This window comes from Prunus avium, chromosome 1 (assembly GCF_965620075.1).
Source record: "Prunus avium chromosome 1, drPruAviu1.hap1.1, whole genome shotgun sequence".
NCBI lineage: Eukaryota > Viridiplantae > Streptophyta > Magnoliopsida > Rosales > Rosaceae > Prunus > Prunus avium.
Window position 1 is genome coordinate 48766013 of NC_142284.1, and position 21807 is coordinate 48787819.

Genomic DNA, 21807 nt, shown 5'->3' on the forward strand with positions numbered 1-21807 from the left:
ACATTTGTCTCTGTTTATCTCTAATTTTTTTTTTAATAAAACAACCAAATGCGGCAGTCTACACAAGTCACTGTGAAAAAAACATTTTGCAATTGAGGTGAGCGAGATTCTGTCAGATAAGTTTCAACATCAAAGAATCTAAACGTATAAAAAACACAGGCAACAGAATCTACATCGTCTTCTCGGCCTGAAAACGATGGCTCATAATCTCCTATGGGTCCTTATGAAGTTTGTTGTGTTCAATGCAATAGCAGCCGAGCATGCATAAACCCCAGCTGAGCTTATTGCTGCAGATACTAATAGCAGGGCCTTCCACTGCCTTCCCGAGACTAGAATTGCCAATGCAGCCGATGCAACAGCAATAGCAGTAAGGGCCTTTTGCCATGCTTGGAAAGCTTTGACAACATTTCTGCAGATTTTGCAATGAACCACGTGTCGAAAATACCGGTTGGCCAAATTGGGAGCATGCATGGATCCAATCCCTCCCTTTGCTGGCAAGGATGCAGAAACACCGGCAACAAGTCCTGCCGGCGCATGTTCCACCACAGCAGGCTCTTTGGGCAATGAGATTGTGCTGTGCCCAAAATGATAAGGCATCCCATGCCCAACTTTGTCCATCCATCTTCTGTATTCAGCAACCCATGTATCTGAAGATTTCAAGTTAAGGTACAACTCTTTGGTGGGTACTTTTTCTTTCATGAGTACCTCATTTTGAGATGAAAGAAATCCCATATCTTGCTCAAAGACCTTGCCTGCATTCTGATGAAAATACCAGATGGGAAACAATTTTGCCAGTGGAGACCTTTTTGTTCCACCAAATCTCACAATTAGCATGGATTTCCCCTGTCCAGTTGGCCTACAGAGAAATAGACCCGTGAAGTAGTGCTTCTCCCCATCCTTGTCAACAATTTCTCTATTGTTTTGAAGAGAACATGGTGCTTCAAACCTTAAGAAGCTTTTGGCTGATGGATCACTTGTCTTGCCCCACCAGCCTGCGAATCCTCTATCGCTGCGCTCGGTGACCTCAAAGCGCAGCGGTTGAGCATCTTCCCTTTTCGCACTCCAGTCTGTCCTGTCGTGTGAGATTGGAACATGGGCAGGATCCATGAGATTCTCCAAAAGTATGGAGTGGTCATAAGGGAGCTCATGGGTTGTAGAAGTATCTTGAAACCCTGGCCGAGCAAAGTTCTCAAACCAAGGTATCTTTGAAGGGTTTGGTGGTGTCTTCTGAGACATCCAAACCCACGCAACCCCTTGTGAGTCCCTCACCTCATATGTCTTCAAACAAGCTGATTTAGGAATTTTGGCATCAGCTGGAAGCTGTGATATTACAGACACAATTAAAGAGACATTCAACATCATTAACAATCTTAATTAATCAAAAGACAGACAGACAGACAAACCGACAGACCTGAGGGATCTTTACACATTTTCCTTGGGCGTCAAATTGCCAACCATGATATAAACATTCTAGTCTTCCATCAATCAACTGGCCTTCGGATAGTTTCGCCAACCTAGCTAAGATTGGATTGTCATGTCATGACCCAAGTTTTATTTTCATTAGTTATATATAGACAAAGCAAAAAGATGAAGGTACAATTTGAAGTTCAATATGACAAAGATTTCATCCAAAACTAAAATTCTAATTCTAAAGCAACTATAAATATTTCCATGCTATAGAAGGATCTACAGGAAAAGATAAGTTTACCTGTGGGGGCAGCGATCTTGGTAGCACTGGAGCTCTCCACTGCCGTCCCTGTACAGCACAAGTTGCTTATCAAACACAGTCAAGCCCAAAGGTGCGTCGTCCGGAATGTCCTGGGTGAGGTAGAGAGGGTACCATTCCTCTGTCCAATCATAGTCCGCCACGACCCTCTCTCCTCTCCTCTCAGCCTCGCTGGTGGGACCCACCAAGACCTTGTGATCCTCCTCCTCCTCCTGATGTTCATCAAGTGGGGGAGCAGGAGTTTTGATGTCTGCAACTGCACCACACTTGATGGTGCTTAGCTGCCTTCTTGTTGGAATTAAGGGTCTGAGAGGGTGGGGTGGGGAGGAGAGAGATAAGAGCAGTTTGAGTGGCTGTGGTTGTCTGGGAGTTGGGGGGAGGTGGTGGAGAGACGCGGAATGAGAAAGAAAGGGATGAAACAAAGCCATGTTTGATTGTATTGGAGAGGAAACAAAGGAAGAGGGAGATGATGACATGGCTGGCTGGCAGGGAGAGCTAAGGAGGAGGAGGAAATAATAAAGCCATCATCAAAGTGAATAATATGTGATGATACACAGAGAGAGAGAGAGAGAGAGAGAGAGAGAGAGAGAGAGTGTAGCGTTGAAGGTTGCTTTGCTTAGAAGCTTGTTGCACTCCTGGTAGCCACACAATCTTTTCTTTGGTCAATCGACAAGAAATAGTGGTGGCTACTCTACTATGACTGTTTAGCTACACACTTGGAGTTAGACCTGTATCTGTATGTACCATTTTTGGTACTCAAAACATTCTTTATTTCATCCTTGGGTTGGGGAAGATATGGCATTTTATGGGGTTCCATTATATTATATGCATTGTCATGTGAGGCACAGCGCAATATATATATATATATATAATTGGTTTGGTGGGGTTTTGTTTTGTGAAACATCCAAACCCATACAAGTCATCCCTAACTTCAAGTAGAGGGCAGACCATGAAAGGGAAGCACATCACTATATGTATATGTACATATTCACCATAGTACAAACATCCCAGGAGTAAGGACTGTTCTTGTGTGAGGCTGATGAGGACTCTTCTCTTCTCCACCATCTCCTTGGACTGTTAATGACCCTTATCATTAAGGACAGGTCTTCATAACTTGGGCTTCCATGCAATGTTATGAATCTACCCCAGACCCAGTTCTTGTGGTATGGCCAGGCCCATGAATATTTCTGTTTACTTTCGTTTGGGCCCGAACACCTCTTGAAAACAGGACCAGAAAAATGATGATACTACGATATAAAATGATAAAACTTGATATCATTAACAACTGGCCTATTAGCTCAGCTGGTTAGAGCGTCGTGCTAATAACGCGAAGGTCGCAGGTTCGAGACCTGCATGGGCCATAGTTCTTTTATTTTTTTATTTCGTCCCGCTTCTATTTTTGTTGTTGTTTCTAGTCCTTTTGATCAAGTGGAGGGGAGGTGTGCATGTTCATTTGATGCCTGTGAGTTTGAAAATTAGAGGAGATACCAATACATACACAATCATGTTTACTTGGCTAAGTTGGCTTGGAAATATTTCCACATGATGATGGATTATGACTCAAAAATCACAATCTCCTGAGTGTTCTTATGAAGTTTGTCGTATTCAATGCAACGGCAGCTGAGCATGCATAAGCTCCAGCTGAGAACACAGCCACTGACACCAGCAAAATGGCTTTCCACTGCCTCCCAGACACTAAAATAGCCACTGAGATCAGCCCAAGAGCAATACCAGAAAGACCAATTTTCCAGGCTTCAAAACTCTTCACAACATCTCTGCACCCTTTGCAATGAATCACATGCCTGAAATACCGGTTGGTCCGATTCGGAACATGCAGGCTTCCAATGCCTCCCTTAGCTGGTTGAGATGCTGAAACACTAGCAACAAGTCCTGCTGGTGCATGTTCTACCATGGCTGGCTCACTGGGCAATGATATAGTCCTGTGCCCAACATGATAAGGCATGCCATGCCCTACTCTGTCCACCCATTTCCAATACTCAGCTACCCATACATCAGATGATTTCAAATTAAGGTACAGATTTTTTGTGGGAGATTTTTCCTTCAAAAGTATCTCATTTTGAGATGAGAGAAATCCCATATCTTGCTCAAAAACTGTACATGAAATGTGATGGAAGTACCAATCTGGGAACAATTTAGCCAAAGGGGATTGCTTGGTGGCTCCAAACCTCATAATGGCCATGGATTTTCCCTGTCCTGTTGGTCTACAGAGGAAGAGACCAACAGAGTAGTGCTTCTCACCATTCTTGTCTACAAGTTCCCTTGTGTTTTCAATAACACCAGGTGCTTCAAACTTTAAGAAGTAAGGCAAGGATTGGTCTTTTGCCTTACCCCAATAGCCTGCAAAACCTCTATCAGTCCTCTCAGTCACCTCGAATCTCAGCGGCTGTGCATTTTCTATTTTCGCGGTAAAACCCGTCCTGTCATGTGAGATTGGAATGTGGGCAGGATCCATGAGATTCTCCAGAAGAATATGTCAAATATAGTGTAATTGAGAGAGTAAAGAGTGAGGAATAATAGATGTTTTGCAGAGAATTCTCCCTTATATCTTTGTATTGCTATCATGGAGATATTTATACACAATGTAGAAAGGGTAACTATTAGTTACAAACAAGTATACAAAACCATGGAGCATTTCCAGGATTTGTGTCTCCCTAAAACATGGAAAATGTAAACATACCTAACTAAGACTTGCCTAACTATGACTTGCCTAATTATGACTTGCCTAACTTACTTGCCTAACTTACTTGCCTAACTCTTATGACTTGACTAACACTCCCCCTCAAGTTGGTGCAAAGATATCACGCATGCCCAACTTGTCAAGTGAGGCATAGAAAACTTTACTTGATACGGCCTTTGTCAGAATGTCGGCAAGTTGGTTTTCCGAGTTTACAAACGGAAACTTAATTATACCACTTTCAAGCTTTTCTTTGATGAAGTGTCGGTCGACTTCCACATGTTTGGTACGGTCGTGTTGTACTGGGTTATGTGCTATCTCGATAGCAGCTTTATTGTCACAGTACAAGTTTGTAGCTTTTAAGGGTTTAACTCCAAGATCCTTCAGTAATCTCCGTAACCAGAGCAATTCACACACTCCTTGAGCCATTCCCCTGAATTCTGCTTCAGCACTTGATCTAGCCACAACTTTTTGTTTCTTACTTCTCCAAGTGACTAAGTTGCCACCCACAAATGTAAAGTATCCAGATGTAGACCGTCTATCTGTGATGGATCCTGCCCAATCAGCATCTGTGTATCCTTCCGGGTACATATGTGTATGTTTGGATAACATTAATCCTTTTGCAGGGGCAGCCTTCAAGTACCTCAGAATCCGAGTTACTCCATTCATGTGTGTCTCACTCGGTTGATGCATAAACTGACTCACCATACTTACAGCATAAGCTATGTCGGGGCGTGTGTGTGACAGATAGATCAGTCGCCCAACTAACCTTTGATACCTTTCTTTGTCAGTGGGTACTTGATCTGGATACATCCCTAACTTGTGGTTCTGCTCAATAGGTGTGTCAGCTGGCTTGCAATCAAGCATTCCAGTTTCTGTTAGCAAATCTAACACATATTTTCGTTGGGATAGAAATATGCCATGTTTTGATCTAGCAACTTCTATGCCAAGGAAATATTGTAACTCACCCAAGTCCTTCATCTCAAATTCACTAGCAAGGAGCTTCTGCAGATTCTTCATTTCTTCATTGTTATTACCGGTAACCACCATATCATCAACATAGATGATGAGGGCCGTCAGTTTGTTACCACGACGTTTTAAGAATAAAGTGTGATCCGAGTGACTCTGAGAGTATCCAAAACGCTTCATGGAATCAGTGAATCTTCCAAACCAAGCTCGTGGCGACTGCTTGAGCCCATATAGTGATTTTTTCAGCTTGCAAACGGTGTTGGGACCGAATGTCGTAGAGATCCCTGGTGGTGGTTCCATATACACTTCTTCTTGCAAGTCCCCGTGAAGGAACGCATTCTTTACATCATACTGCAGTAGTGGCCAATCAAGATTTGCAGCCAATGACATTAGAACACGAACAGTGTTGATCTTGGCAACAGGTGCAAATGTCTCATGGTAGTCAATTCCATATGTTTGTGTATACCCTTTGGCTACTAATCGAGCTTTGTATCTGTCTATGGATCCATCAGCTTTGTATTTAACAGTGTATATCCACCGACATCCAACTGGTTTCATCCCTTGTGGTAACTGAACCATCTCCCATGTAGAATTCTTTTCCAGAGCTTCCATTTCAATTGCCATTGCTTCAGCCCATCTGGAATCTGTTATAGCATCCTGCCACTTATTTGGAACACATACAGTAGATAATTGATTGACAAATGATGCATATGACTTTGACAATCTATGAGTTGAAACATGGTTATTAATGGGATATTTAGACTTGGCAGCAAGGTCAGGACAATATTGAGGTTTGGGTTTTCCTCTAGTGGTCCTAGGTGGGAGAGTGTATGGTATAGGATTAGGTGGTTCGGGAATTACCTCGAGTGTTTCTTCATCACGAGACGATTGGTCCGATGGTTGAGAAGAAGGGGTTGTATTTTGTAGTTGATCACAGCAAACATTTGGATTGTCATCTCCGGGATCTTCACCAAATAAGAACGATAATGTTTCTGTACCTTCATTGCTGTCCAGATATCCAGTTTCAAGTCTCGGCGACCGGTCGCTGGCTTCTGGGCGACCGGTCGTTTCTGAATCTGTACAAAAGCGACCGGTCGTTTCTGGAAGGCGACCGGTCGTTTCCGGCATTTTTGACTCTGTGAAAAAGCGACCGGTCGTTTCTGGGAGGCGACCGGTCGTTTCAGGACGATTTTCAGTGTTGTTGGAGCACGACGACCGGTCGCTGAGGTCCGGGCGACCGGTCGCTTTTGAACAGACTTGATTTTCTTCTTGAGCCTTGTTTTCCTTCTCTTCATTCCTCCTCTCCCCCTGAAGAGAAGGGAGCGTAACAGTTTTAAAGTATGATAAATCTTCATGGAATGTGGCATCCATAGTGACAAAGAGCTTGCGAGTAGGAGGATGGTAACACTTGTATCCTTTTTGATTTGATCCATACCCAACGAACGCACAACGAATGGCACAAGGGTCCAGTTTACTTCTTTGATGAGATGGAACATGAGCATATACAACACAACCAAATATGCGAGGAGGCAACTTGAGGACTGTAGGAAGAGAGACGTGACGAGCCAAGGTGTTCAGTGGAGTTTCAAACTTCAAAACACTACTAGGCACTCGATTAATGACATAGACTGCAGAAAGGAGGGCATGTCCCCATAAGTAGTGAGGGACCGATTGATCCAGCATGTATGCACGAGCAACCTCAAGTAATTGTCGATTCTTTCGCTCTGCGACACCATTTTGTTGTGGAGTAAAAGGTGTGGAGGTTTGATGAATGATGCCGTGGTCTCGAAAAAATTGTTCCAAGACCTTGTTCACATATTCCCCACCATTATCAGACCGGAATACTTTGATGGAGGCTTGGAATTGTGTGGTAATCATAGCATGAAATTCACGGATTGCAGCGGAAACATCACTTTTATGAGCAAGTAAGTATACCCAAGTCATGCGAGTGCAATCGTCAATAAATGTAACAAACCATCTTTTGCCATTGGAAGAGACTTTAGCAGGACCCCAAACATCAGAGTGAACCAAATCAAAAGGAAATTCTGTCTTATTATCACTTAAGGGAAAAACAGTTCGATGGCTTTTGGCCAATACACAGGTTTCACACTGAAACTGGTGATTATCTAAGCCACGAAACAAAGACGGAAACAAACGTTGAAGATAGCCAAATGATGGATGCCCTAGACGACGATGCCAGAGCCAAATCTGGTGTTGATTTCGAGCTTGTGAGCTGGAACTATGAGTATGAGCTGCCCTTGGTGGTGGAGATACCGTCAAGGAATACAACCCCCCTCTTCGTTTACCATGCCCAATCGTCGCGTGAGTCGTGAGGTCCTGAAAAATACAATGGGAAGGATAGAATGTGGCATAACAATTATGTGAGTCAAGTAATTTTCCAACAGACAGCAAATTGCAATTGATGGAGGGAACAAGTAGTGTATGAGATAAAGATAAGGAAGGGGAAAGTGATATAGTTCCTTCACCAGCAACATTAGAAGGAACTCCATTGGCACTAGTAATGTATGGATGACAAGACTTAGAAGATAATGTGGAAAACATAGTAGAGTCAAAAGTCATATGATCAGTGGCACCTGTATCAATTATCCATGTAGTGGGTCGTGTACCTGATTCGGAGTCAGAAAGTAGAGTGGAAGATGGAGAAGCATCGGTAGTTATAACACATGCTGCCTTGGGAGTTTTGTTGCGGGACTTGAGAGCATCCCACCACTCAGGATAACCATGAAGCTTAAAGCACTTCTCAACAAGATGATTACCACCACAATGAGTGCACTTCTGAGTTCCCTTTGCATCGTCAGTTTTGGGACCCCGGGGGGGAAATCCGGAGGACGTACGGTGTGGTGGTCGATAGGGCTTGACGGCCATTGCACTTCCCCCGCCAAGCATGGAGGATTGTCGGTTATCTTCTTCTACCACAAGTGCATAAGCTTCAATGACTGCTGGAAGCGGGTTCATAGCAAGAATCCGACTACGAACGGAATCAAAGTTGGGATCGAGTCCTCCCAAAAAATCGTACACACGTTCAACTTCAAGTGCTTGTTGATGAAGAGCCACATCATCGGGATTGGTATGTTTGCAGGGACGGAGGCTGTCAATTTCCTGCCATATGATGTGTAACTTTTCATAGAAGACATTCACAGGCTCACCATTTTGAGAGGTGGTGACGGACTGGCGACGGAGTTGGTACAACTTGGAGCTATTCTGAGTAACAGTGTAAGTCTTCCGAGATGCATCCCACACCGCATAAGCCGTTGAGCAATGGTCAAATAAGGCACGTACATTTTTGGTCATGGAATTGAGGAGCCATGACTGCACCAAACAGTTGTCTTCATCCCAAGTTTCATAGCTAGGATCATCAATGGCAGGTGCAATTTTTTTACCATTAATGAAACCAGCCATACGACGAGCAGTGATGGCCAAGCGAACACTACGAGACCATGCAGGATAGTTGGACCCATCCAACTTATCAGGAGTAATTTGAGAGTAATCATGAGAGGACCGGAGTGGTGGAGTTGTGGAGTCGCTTTTGGTGGAGTCGATCTTAGAGGAGTCGGCAGTGGAGTTGGTGGTGTCTTCCATGAGGTAAATAGGTGAAGAGATTGATGCTGGGAAGAGGAAAAGTTGGTGCTGGAAAATTGGTACAGGAAAGAGGTAAAGAGATGCAGCGGAAGATAGCTTAGAACTTCAGCAAACAAGAGCACAATTTTCAGCAAAGTGTAGAGGCAAGGCAAGGGTAGAGGTAGGAGCAATACAGCAGCAAAGTATGAGCAAGGGTAAGTAGAGTTAGGCAAGGATAAGGTTATGCAGAGGCAACCAAAATCGATTGCTCTGATACCATGTCAAATATAGTGTAATTGAGAGAGTAAAGAGTGAGGAATAATAGATGTTTTGCAGAGAATTCTCCCTTATATCTTTGTATTGCTATCATGGAGATATTTATACACAATGTAGAAAGGGTAACTATTAGTTACAAACAAGTATACAAAACCATGGAGCATTTCCAGGATTTGTGTCTCCCTAAAACATGGAAAATGTAAACATACCTAACTAAGACTTGCCTAACTATGACTTGCCTAATTATGACTTGCCTAACTTACTTGCCTAACTTACTTGCCTAACTCTTATGACTTGACTAACAGAATAGAGTGTTCATAAGGGAGATCATGGATTGTTGAAGAATAATCAAAGCCTGGCCTGTCAAAGTTTTCAAACCAAGGTAGCTTGTTGGGTTTGGGTGTTTTTTTGTGAGACATCCAAACCCAAACAACACCTTGAAGTCCCTCACCTCATATGCTTTAACACAAGCTGCTTTAGGAATTTTAGCATCAGATGGGAGCTGTATAGTGCATGCAGAGATCAATTAAGGTCCCTTGATTAGTGTGGAATATTGTTAAATCAATTAAAATGGGAACCATATATAATGAAATGAAACAAAAAGTTTTGAATTACAAATACTCATTAGACACATACATATTACCTGTGGAATCTTTACACATTTTCCTTGGCCTTGGAATTGCCAACCATGATATAAACACTCCAGTCTTCCATCAATCAACTGGCCTTCTGATATTTTTGCAAGCCTTCAAAGAAAGAAAAAAAAAACACACACACACCAAAGAATTCACTTTTTGTTAGCCGTGAAGTAGAAACTCAAAAGGTAACAAAACAGAGGAAGCAAAACAGAAGACGAAACAGAGGAAAGAAAAACAAGATTTTCACTTAAGATTTTGTCAATGAAAAGAGGTTATGAATCATGAGATTACTAACAGTATTAAGTTTTTACCTGTGAGAGCAACGATCCTCGTAACAGCGAAGCAGACCAGAGCCATCACGATACAAAACGAGCTGCTCATCAAACACAGTAAGGCCTAAAGGTGCATCTTCTGGCAGGTCCTGGGTTAGATACAGAGGGTACCATTCTTCTGTCCAATCATATTCAGCCACGACCCTTTCACCTCTGTCCTCTTCTTCACCGGAAGGACTCACTAGAACCCTGTGATCTTGTTCCTCTTCTTTGAGATCATGATCAAGTGGAGGAGGTGCAGCAGCCGTGTGTTTGATATCATCAGTGACTGCATTACAACTAATTTTGTGGCTCTTTTTATTTGTGAATATTAATGGAAATGGTTTGATACCATGTTTCTGCCGCTGATCAAATTATTAATGCACAGTTATGTTCTGATCATTTGAGATTAAAAGAGAGAGAGAGAGAGACTGATTAGTAGAGAGAGAGAGAGAGAGTGGAGAAGGTGATGTTTTGTGTGGTGGTTGGCGTTGCTTGCAAGGCTCTGGGACGTTCGGAAAAGTCCCTCTTTTTTTATTGAAATGTTGCTGTGCTACTTTTGATTTGTGTGATGAAATCTCCATATGTAGTTGCCTTAAAAGGGAAACATGTGACCCACTTCGACACCGTTTCGTCAATGTGACGTGAAAAACGTTTCAACTTTTATCATGAGAATTTCGTAATGTTCTCTTAGTAATTAGAGTTTCTGTTCTGATTGGTCTGCTTATTGCATTTGGAATTTGATTTTCAGTTGATTATATGTTTTTTTTTTTCAATTCAATATTTTCAAGGAATTTGTAGTTTAAGAAGTTCAAGAGCATTGACCCATGTATGTGAGCTAATTATTCGATACCTCTATCATTTAATGTTGCTTGTGAGCTAAGAAGTTATGAATACAATTATCGCTTACTCTAAAAAAAAAAAAAACATTACTTGTGTCAAGAAAGAAGAAAACCCAATATTCAACCTTTTTTAATCAAACTTATTAGGTTTTACTTAGCTTATAATGTTTATGGCACCCTAAAAATATGTCTTAGAGAAAATTAACACATTAAAATTTTGTAGTCTATTACTTTACGAATTTTTTTATTTTTTTATTTTTGAGAAATTCTAGAATTGCTTTATGATTTAGAAACTAACATCCATTAGTGTTTTTCTTTTCATAATTAAAATTTCGGTTCAATACATCTTTTTATCCTTGTTTCTTTTATCAAAAGAGGTTCAATAATAATAAGTTTTATTTATTATAAATACTAGTCTCTCCGCACGCGCTTTCATGCCTACAAGAGGCTTTTTTGAAAAAAAATTTAAATTTATTTTAAAATTAAAAAAGATAATGAGTAGTTGTGTTTCATAAAAATAGGATCCATTATTCGATTTTTCTTTTAATTTTAAATTTTTTTAATATGAAAAAGTGTGAATTTATCATATCATCCTTATTTAATTAATAATTTCAATTCTTAATGTTTGCATTAACCAAAAGTATTTTCTGGTATTTTGAATATTTTACCATTTTTTGTCTTTTTTGATAAATATATTAATTAGTTCAAAATTCAATCCACCTCAGTATTGGGCAAAAATCCGTCTTAAAAAAGCGGTAAAGAAAACCCAAAGGGAAGCTTCGCTTAAACCCTGGTATTGGGTTGGGTTCCCTGCACTCCAGCTTGTGGCTCGGATTTGGGAATCAGAATGAAAATCGCAGTAGAAGGTTGTATGCATGGCGACCTCGACAATGTCTACAGAACCCTCCAACACTACGAAAAACTTCACAGCACCAAAATCGACCTTCTCCTCTGCTGCGGCGACTTTCAGGTACATTACCCACTTGCCCAAATTTCGAGCTTTTTTCTTCATTGAATTGTTTCTGAAATTTAACGATGTTTAGTTGAATACAATTGTTTTCGGAAGAACTAGGCTGTGAGGAATGACAAGGATTTGGAGAGCTTAAGTGGGCCTGAAAGTTTTCAAATTGCCCCAAAACTTGCAACTTGTAGTTTCGTTCTTTGCTTATTTGCCCTAAAGTTTCAAGCTTTTTTATTTGTTTGCTTGTTTCTGAAATTGGACAATATTGGTTTATATGTAAATGTTTTCGTGAAATTAGGCTGTGAGGAATGAGAAGGACTTAGAGAGTTTAAATGTGCCTCGAAAATATCGGGACATGAAGACCTTCTGGAAATACTATTCCGGCGAGGAAGTTGCTCCGTTCCCCACAATATTCATCGGTGGAAATCACGAAGCTTCTAATTATTTGTGGGAACTGTGAGTCCCTTCTTCAGCTATAAGCTATAGCATTCCCTTCCAATTTTTCTGTTTGTCGTTTTTTTAATGAATCATGTCTTGCCATTTTCCCGGTGATTTTTACTTGTTTTTTCTGTTTTTCAGGTATTATGGAGGGTGGGCAGCACCTAATATATACTTCTTGGGGTTTGCTGGGGTAGTCAAGTTTGGAAACATTCGAATTGGTGGGCTGTCTGGAATTTACAACCGGCACAATTATTGCAAAGGTTAGTTTGCTTTAAATTTGTGTCATTCCAGATGTTTATTACTTGCTTATCGTTTGTTGGTGAAACATAGTTATTTATGTTTGGATATTGTTCTTATTCTTAAGTATAGCTATGGTATGGGCAATTATTGCTACATGGGGTGTTATAACAAGGGTAACTTATTCCTCCTCCTGAGCAGGGCACTATGAGAGGCCTCCTTATAATGAGAGTACTATCAGGTCCATATATCATGTTCGTGAATATGATGTCCACAAACTCATGCAAGTTGAGGAACCAATTGATATTTTTCTTTCACATGATTGGCCTGTTGGCATCACTGATTGTGGGGACTGGAAGAAACTTGTTCGGGACAAACCTTTTTTTGAGAAGGAGGTAATTGCAAGAATGGAAAAATGAGTTGGTAAGCTTTGATTGGTATGATTTTAAATATCTTGTGTCGTTTAAAATGTCATTAGGTTCAGGAAAGAAATCTTGGGAGTAAACCAGCTGCTCAATTGCTAGAAAAACTGAAACCACCTTATTGGTTTTCAGCTCATCTACACTGCAAATTTGCTGCTCTTGTTCAGCACGAGGAAGATGGTTCAGTGACAAACTTTCTTGCCCTTGACAAGTGCCAACCAGGACGCAAATTTCTGCAGGTATTTGATGTGATTTTGAATGTAATATATAGGGTGTTCCCTGGAGTCATTGCTGGTAGCTAATAGTTCTATGTGTGACATTTTCTGGTTTTTTAGGTTATTGAAATTGAATCTGAGCCAGGCCCTTATGAAATCCAGTATGATGAAGAATGGCTAGAAATAACTCGACGATTTAACTCTAATTTCCCTCTCACAAATAGAAGTGCAAATTTTTGGTGTGTACCTCTTTAGAAATGTATTGTGAATGCTACCGATGATCTGACTGTTAAACCTTTTCTTCCTCTTCACCCTTTTAACTGTCTTTTTCTATTATAAATTAGCTACTAAGTGTGTATGTTATACTGTAGGAATGTACATCTTGACAAGCAAGATTGTCGTCAATGGGTCAGGAGAAAGTTACAAGCAAGAGGGGCTAGACCTTTTGAATTCACCCAGACAGCTCCACCTTACAATCCCTCTAACTCTGTCCCGAGTGGTACCTTTCCTGGTAAGGATAATTATGCCATCCTTTGTGTAATGTCATTTGATATGTTGATAAACAAGAACATCTTATGTTAAAACTACAATTTTTCTTTTGGCAGAATACACTCGGAATCCTCAGACAGAATCTCTTTTGCAGTTTCTGGAACTTCCTTACCTTCTTGATAACACGTCAGAATCATCACAAGTACCTAGGAGTCCTCTTCCATTGATCCGTACAGGTAACAATTTTTTCTTCTCTGTCCTTGTTACAAATTTTCTCTTTTATGCTTTCCTAAAACTAATTTCAAAGCTTTCTGTAGGTTCTCTTGAAGATAACAGTGAAGACATTCCCATTGATGATGTAGATGATGTGGATGAGTTGGAAGAACTTGCCGAAGATGCTGTGGATACTAAAACTGAAAATATTTGAAGCTCCTGTAGTGTAGTTGTATTGCTCTTCAGGCATCTGTCTTTCTGTCAGTTTCAAAATATTTTTGCTGATCAATGACATTAGGTTCTCACAGTTGAAGTATATGTAATCGAATTTCATGTATATGCTTGGATGGTCTATCAGGTTGGTCTGGTCTGACCTCTATTTTCAAAATTTTCATTGTTTTTGGCCAGTTAGTTTTAGATTATCTTTTATTCAGTGTCTAATTTCTGTAAGGGTGAGCAAATCACATATTGGCCCAATAAGAACAAGAGATATACTGACTTGTGTAAAAATCATTCATCCGTCTAACGGATGAAATTTTATAGGTTTATTTTTTATCATGACTAGTTCTTGTACTATTTCAAATACACGGTCTTCGTCTCCATTTTTTCAATTCTATCAATGCATTCCTCATCTTCTTATGTATCACGTGAATCTCATCCTAGACATCAATTCTATCCAATTTTCAAATTTTCCCGAGAGTTAATAAATGGGGTCGGAATCTGATAATCTAAAATGTTGCTGTCATGGAGCCACACAAAATCCTATTTTTGCTTCTTTCTTTTCTTGGTGCGATGAGTAATTTTCTCAACCAAAGTGAAGCCATCTACCTTCTGACATTACCAAAACCACATTAATGGAGCTTTAAATAAAACTTACATATGGTTCCACATGCCCAACTATCTCTTGCTCTCTCCCTATCCGTCTCTTTCTCTCTGATATTTTCTGACTTTGAATGCTCTATAATAATACAAGAGCCAAGAAGTCAATGTCTTAAGAATTCCTCTGTATGGTTTAGGCTCCATGAAAATAACCCAATATGGAGAAAAGACCAACAGCCTTCTTTTACACACATGGTGTCTTCTTTGTGTGGTTATGTTTAGCTGCTTCTGCTTCTTGTGATGAGCTCACATTGAGTTTCTACTCAGCTTCGTGCCCTTCTGCTGAGCTCATGGTCAGAAACACAGTCAGTTCAGCTTCTGACATGGACCCTACCATCCCTGGGAAGCTCCTTCGCTTGCTCTTCCATGATTGCTTTGTGGAGGTAAACAACTCTAGCTTGCTCTCTTAGATACATTATGCCTCATTGACTTTTGGCATTGATTTGAATTGACACTAAGCTCCCTCCCCCAAGAAAAAAAAAATTTCTTAAACCATGAAAATGGGTGGCTTCTTTCATGCATGTTTTGTTTGTGTAATGTTTTTCATGATTTCAGGGTTGTGATGCATCTGTGCTTCTAAAAGGAACTGGGACTGAGAGAAGTGATCCAGCAAACACATCTCTGGGTGGCTTTTCAGTGATTGATTCAGCAAAAAGATTGCTTGAAATTTTCTGTCCAGGAACTGTTTCTTGTGCTGACATTGTTGCTTTGGCTGCTAGAGATGCTGTTGAAATTGTTAAGATTCATCTCCCTCATTAACTGTTATGTTTAATTCTTCATTAATTCTTTTTTATTTTTCTGCGTCTTCTAGTTGGGTATTTATTATAGTATGGTGATGACTGGAAAACAGGCTGGGGGACCTGTAGTTCAGATTCCAACTGGTAGGAGAGATGGAAAGGTTTCTGCAGCTTCAAATGTCAGGCCTAATATTGTAGACACAAGTTTTACAATGGATGAGATGATTAAGCTCTTCGTATCTAAAGGGTTGTCTTTGGATGACCTTGTCACCCTATCAGGTACAATTTTATTTATCTAGACACATGTTTTTTCTTGCCGAAGTTTGATTGAACCACTTTTTTGTTAGTTGAAAAATTTAATGAGGGGTTGAAGTCTTCTAGGTACACCATTAACTGCTTTCTTTGATGATATTATTCTAGGAGCTCACACTATTGGATCAGCTCATTGTGGTGCATTTAGTGACAGGTTCCAACAAGACTCCAAAGGGAAACACAAACTCATTGACACATCCTTAGACAATGCTTATGCAGAGGAGCTCATGAGACAGTGCCCTGCGGGCGCAAATCCATCTACGACAGTTAAAATTGATCCTAACACTTCGTTTGCGTTCGATAATCAATACTACCAAAATCTCTTAGCCCACAGAGGGCTATTGCAATCGGATTCCGTCCTGTTAAGCGATGACAGAACAAGGAAGCAAGTGGAGAGTTTTGCACAGGACCAAGTTATTTTCTTTGAGAGTTGGGCTCAGTCATTCTTGAAGCTTGCTAGCATTGGCGTCAAGAATGGTGAAGAAGGCGAAATTCGAGCCTCTTGTTCAACAACTAATGCATGAAAGAATGAAAAATAGTTGCAAATTTGCAAGTTCTTACTTTGAAAGCGTTACGTCCTCAATGCCACAAGTTGCTTAAAATTAAAACAACTTTAAGATGCATTTGTAAAACCTTTATATTGTTTATGTTACATTGCAATTTACAAGAATTCTTTATTCGTTTGTTTGCGGTGTTGGCATCTCTGTAAAATGAAGAGAAAAACTAAAATGAATGTTATCTTTATGTTATCATACATATTCAAGAAAAATATAAACCTTTTTTTTTTCATTTTAAATTTAAAACATATCCATTTGGAGGGAATTAAACGTAGAAACATAAAGTGACCGTTTCCCATTTAAAACCGATATTTCGAACAAACAAAACTCAACCCGCCATTGTTGCCGCCACCACTTAGCTCTGTAGCCTGAACTAGCGCGTACTTGGACCCAGAGCTACCTCTGTTTGTTTGTCTTCCATTGCTCTTCCTTCACCATAACTCATAACACCATACTAGTTACTAGCAGAGCCTACTTCCCTCGTTTTCTTTGAATTTCCTTCAAAATTGAATCTTTTTTATATTGTTTTTTGGCTCGACCAAATGGGCATGACCAAGTTGGTAAATTCAATTTCTTTTTAGTGTTGGGTGTTCGAAAAAGGGAAAGGCTTTATCTTTGTTTATGTAGCGAAAACGGCATTGGTGGCTTCTCATGAATGAGGGCACTGCACTCGCTCCTTGGCAGCACAGTGAATGCTTTGTGCAAGGTTTCGATAACCCATTGTAGGGAAATCAAATTAGGGGCCCTCACAGACGTTTACTACGCCAACAATATCCTAAATGGATATGCAAGATGTCATGAGTTTTTTCTTGCTCACAAAATGTTCGACGACATGCCCCAAAGAGACACTGTGTCTTGGAATACAATGATTGCTGGGCATGTGAACTATGGGAACTTTGAGGCTGCGTGGGAGATACTAAGAGAGATGAAAATATGCGGATTCGATTTTGATGGGTATACATTTGGAAGCATACTTAAGGGGGTCGCTTGTGCTTATCAATGTGATCTTGGGGAACAAGTGCATTCCATGGTTGTTAAGACTGGTTACGCGGGTAATGTTTATTCGGGAAGTGCTCTTTTGGACATGTATGCAAAGTGTGGGAGAGTTGAGGAAGCGTATGTGGTCTTCGATTCCTTGCCAGAACGTAATTCTGTGTCGTGGAATGCATTAATTGCTGGTTTTGTGCAAGTAGATGATCGTAAAACTGCATTTTGGTTGATGAATTGTATGGAGCAGGAGGGGGTGAAGCTTGAAGATGGCGCAATTGCTCCAATCTTGACATTGCTTGATGATGCTGAGTTTTACAAGTCCACAATGCAAATCCATTGTAAAATTCTGAAACATGGGCTGGATTGTAAAAGTACTGTGTGCAATGCCACAATCACTTCATACTCAGAGTGTGGGTCGATAGAAGATGCTGAAAGAGTGTTTGATGGTGCTTTTGGTAGCAGAGATTTGGTAACATGGAATTCCATGCTAGCAGCATACTTGATTCATAAGAAAGAACTACTTGCTTGCAAACTCTTCATAGACATGCAAATGCTTGGGTTTGAACCAGACATTTACAGTTATACGAGCATCATCAGTGCCTATTCTGAAGAAGTACATAAAAACCATGGAAAATCCTATCATGGATTGGTAATAAAAAGGGGACTAGAAAAATCAGAGCCAATCTCTAATGCTTTGATAGCCAGGTATCTCAAGTCAAATAGCAATTCCATGGAAGAAGCATTACAGATATTTAAATCTATGGAGTCTAAGGATCGTGTTTCTTGGAACTCCATTTTGACTGGATTATCGCAATTGGGGTTGAATGAATATGCCTTGAAATTCTTTGGACATATGAGATACGCGGAGGTAGAGATTGATCATTATGCCTTCTCAGCTGTCCTCAGGTCTTGTTCAGATTTAGCAACCCTCCAACTGGGTCAAGAGATACATGCCTTGGCACATAAGTCAGGGCTTGAGTCCAATGAATTTGTTGCTAGTTCTTTGATCTTTATGTATACTAAGTGTGGGATCATTGAGGGTGCTAGAAAATCCTTTGAACAGACCCCTAAAGACAGCTCAATCACTTGGAATTCGATTATTTTTGGATATGCACAGCATGGACAGGGATATGTTGCACTGGACCTCTTCTTCCAAATGAAGAAGGAAAATGTGAAACTTGATCATATAACCTTTGTTGCAGTTCTAACAGCTTGTAGCCACATGGGTTTGGTTGAACAAGGCTGCAAGTTTCTAATGTCTATGGAATCTGATTATGGAATAATCCCACGAATGGAGCATTATGCTTGTGCAGTGGATCTATATGGGCGCGCTGGGCGTCTAGATGAGGCGAAAGCTTTGATTGAAGCAATGCCCTTTAAACCCGATGCAATGGTTTTGAAGACTTTATTGGGTGCCTGTAGGGCTTGTGGGAATATTGAATTAGCTAGTCAAATAGCAGGCTATCTGCTAGAGCTAGAGCCGGAAGAGCACTGCACTTATGTTCTTCTTTCCGACATGTATGGACATCTCAAAAGGTGGGATGAAAAAGCTAGTGTAAAGAGGCTTATGAGGGAAAGGGGTGTGAGAAAAGTCCCCGGTTGGAGTTGGATAGAAATTAAGAATGAGGTTTTTTCTTTCAAAGCTGAAGATCGTTCCCACTCCCATTGTGAAGAGATATATTGTGTATTGGGAGTTTTAATGGAGGAAATCAAAAGGATGGATTTTGATGCTAATGTAAAGGCTTTGATGCATGATTTGGATCCTATGGACTGGTACTGTGATAATGCTCTTCTCCAAAACTATGATTCAGTGTCTTTGGCTGCATAAGGCAAGCTCACCAACTATTTTCAAGATACCAAATTTTGTTTCACATCCGTATACGCTGTTGGATACATTATTTCTTCTATTGATGCATATTACTTTTTTTTCCCCTGAAAAAAGGGACTTGAGACTTTGGAAATGGTTCAAGTTAATCAAATTTCTCATTCAATATGAACATAGGCTGGTTACTAAGGAATGAAGCAATCGTTGAAATGCAAATGTGATTTCTTTCTACTTTACTTCATTGTGAAGCATGGTTACTTGCCTTGTTGCTAATGTGAACTTATTGCAAAAACCCTTTTGCTTATAGACAAGAACATTTCTGATGTGAGAACCAGAAAAGGTGATGGGAGGTTTTAAGGGAACTCCCGCCATTGGAGACAGAAACCCTATCACTTATAGACAAGAACTCTAGTTTCTAAAGGGTTGATATTGTTATGGACTTTTATTAAAAACATTATTTTCTGTTTTTTCTGTTGCATTGAACATATTTTAATAAACAATTTCAATTATTACATCATAAGGGGTGATGACTTTTCGAAGGGAACATCCCAAGAGTGTGAATAAAAAATAAAACTTTATCTTTGTGTAGTTTGGATCATTCCTTGATGAATATTTAACAAAGCACTAGAATACCAAAAGCTATGAGCTGCCATGACAGGAATTTCCTTTGTCTTATGTATCCTCATCTTTTCCCAATGTAAATGTATCTTCAGATTCAGAAGCTTTGCTAGCACCAAATATTGACTCAGTCTCTCTCAACTACATTACATTTATATTGTAGAAAGAAAGCCTTCTGGGTTTCATTTGTTTCTTTGGGTTGGTTTTCTTTTGGCATTTTGCAACACCAAATTGGCAGCGGGTGACAGATGATTAATTACTAGTTTGAAGATTTGATATAATCTTAGGCACTATAGAAGTAACCTTGTTAATTAGTTTGATTGATGTATAATATTTGATGTAATGGGTTGTTAGGATTTTATCCAGAGATTCAGAGAAATCTTTTTTTTAAAATTTTTTTATTAAACCCTTTTCATCTTTTTCAATGGTGCACTATCCGAGTGGGGGAATTGGGAAATTAATGGATGAAAAACAATAATTGGGGCATGCCAAATTGGCAAATGCGTAAAGAAGATGAAGCCTATCAAAAACATTACTTGTTGGCTATTGGGAAATGCAGGATGATTGGAAGTTAAGCCATCAAAATCTCCATCAGTATCTCTCTCTCACTCATCTTTTGGGACAGATTCCAGCTTTCTTCCACCACCCACTACAACCTCTCTGTCTACCCCACACCCAAGCAAGATTCCAATTGATCATCTTCGCTATATGATAAAAGATTCCAGCTATTAATTTATTTATTTGCACCAGAAATTAGGGATGTCCCATTCACAATCGAACAAACGCAAGATATTAACTTTGCTGGACCAACCTTGCTGGCCACCCATTTTCTTTAATTCTGCTTAGGCAATTACATTATTATGACAACGATTGTCTTAATCTCAAAAATCATGAAGAACAGAAATGATAAGTTCAGTTTGGATCGTAAGAATATAGTGGCGGATTCAGATATTTTTCTTCACTCTAATACAATTAGTTTCTACCTCAACCTTTTTGAGGCATTTCGACAAACTGTTTAAGGAAAATATCAATAGATAACTGAATTGATGAGCCAAATTAAGAACATAGATGTCCGAGTGGAGAATATAGTAATTTATAAACAAATGAATTTTTCCAAAAATAATTTTTGAAAAGAACTAATGATAGAGACCAATTGTTTAAATTAAACAACACTTCGTTTTCTTGTAATAATTTCAATTAGTTGGATGATTGGTGTGGTCTTCGTGGACTCAATTATTTGTTGGGCAAGTGTGCAATTATGTTGATCAGGTCACCATGGCTCCTATACACGATATGTATGAATACTAATATTGTTATTGGTCGTATCGTTACTAATATCGTATGATGTTGTGAAACTATGAATCTGATCCCGAGGTCATGTTATACGATTTAGATAGTAAAATATTAATTAGCATGCCAGAGAATTACTTAATAGAACGAATAATTGTTAGTTATAGTGGACTTTTAACTTGTGGAGTACGTTAGAAGTGGGTTGGGGGGATTTTGGGTGGGTGGGAAACCACTTGAAATCCAATATTTTTACTTTTTGAGCAAATAAAAGCATGAAAAATAATTTCATGATTCCATCGACCTCCCACCCCATCCCATCCCAGCAGCCTGTCTCCACTGAAAAAGCAAGTGCCGCGGATTACAGGATGATTGATTGCTTCCTATCTCTTTTTCTGTGTGAAAGTGAAAAAATCAACCAATAAAAGAGAACAAAAAAACCTAATATTGTTGACAATTGACAGCGTTGTCTTTACAGACGATTTTGGTTGGACCCAAGTCAATCAAGTGTGAAACTACCGACTATGAAGTAGTGCCATTCGTATGGTATAACAACAAGAGAACAAAACAAATAATGGATGCTGAAAA

General features: G+C 39.8%; 5 protein-coding genes, 1 non-coding gene and 1 pseudogene across 7 annotated transcripts; 4 read left to right on the top strand and 3 right to left on the bottom strand.

The window, feature by feature from the left end:
• Positions 1–71: 71 nt before the first annotated feature.
• On the bottom strand, positions 72–2443 carry LOC110762564 (protein TIC 55, chloroplastic). Its single transcript, XM_021965216.2, has 3 exons — positions 1709–2443; positions 1412–1514; positions 72–1320 (listed from the first exon to the last, which is right to left on the bottom strand). Exons 1-3 carry the CDS (start codon positions 2200–2202, stop codon positions 202–204), a joined length of 1716 nt encoding a protein of 571 aa, XP_021820908.1. The 5' UTR covers positions 2203–2443; the 3' UTR covers positions 72–201.
• A 569-nt stretch (positions 2444–3012) lies between these two features.
• Positions 3013–9694, bottom strand: LOC148297947 (protein TIC 55, chloroplastic-like). The gene is made up of 2 exons (XM_088246647.1): positions 9556–9694; positions 3013–4219 (listed from the first exon to the last, which is right to left on the bottom strand). The coding sequence occupies exons 1-2, from the start codon at positions 9662–9664 to the stop codon at positions 3294–3296; spliced, it is 1035 nt and encodes a 344-aa protein (XP_088102773.1). The 5' UTR covers positions 9665–9694; the 3' UTR covers positions 3013–3293.
• On the top strand, positions 3014–3087 carry TRNAI-AAU (transfer RNA isoleucine (anticodon AAU)). Its single transcript has one exon. It is a non-coding gene; the product is annotated as a tRNA-Ile (tRNA).
• On the bottom strand, positions 9673–10568 carry LOC110762645 (protein TIC 55, chloroplastic-like; annotated as a pseudogene). Its single transcript, XR_002527604.2, has 3 exons — positions 10195–10568; positions 9889–9991; positions 9673–9747 (listed from the first exon to the last, which is right to left on the bottom strand). The product of XR_002527604.2 is annotated as a protein TIC 55, chloroplastic-like (transcript).
• Positions 10569–11772: 1204 nt separating this feature from the next.
• DBR1 (debranching enzyme 1) lies at positions 11773–14572 on the top strand. The gene is made up of 9 exons (XM_088250508.1): positions 11773–12006; positions 12296–12453; positions 12577–12698; positions 12877–13070; positions 13154–13336; positions 13433–13551; positions 13684–13823; positions 13918–14037; positions 14119–14572. Exons 1-9 carry the CDS (start codon positions 11884–11886, stop codon positions 14226–14228), a joined length of 1269 nt encoding a protein of 422 aa, XP_088106634.1. The 5' UTR covers positions 11773–11883; the 3' UTR covers positions 14229–14572.
• A 342-nt stretch (positions 14573–14914) lies between these two features.
• LOC148297948 (peroxidase 18-like) lies at positions 14915–16630 on the top strand. Its single transcript, XM_088250536.1, has 4 exons — positions 14915–15276; positions 15449–15628; positions 15744–15909; positions 16051–16630. Exons 1-4 carry the CDS (start codon positions 15052–15054, stop codon positions 16464–16466), a joined length of 987 nt encoding a protein of 328 aa, XP_088106662.1. The 5' UTR covers positions 14915–15051; the 3' UTR covers positions 16467–16630.
• Positions 16631–16746: 116 nt separating this feature from the next.
• Positions 16747–19801, top strand: LOC110749448 (Pentatricopeptide repeat (PPR) superfamily protein). Its single transcript, XM_021949563.2, has one exon. The coding sequence runs from the start codon at positions 17155–17157 to the stop codon at positions 19315–19317; it is 2163 nt and encodes a 720-aa protein (XP_021805255.2). The 5' UTR covers positions 16747–17154; the 3' UTR covers positions 19318–19801.
• Positions 19802–21807: the final 2006 nt, after the last annotated feature.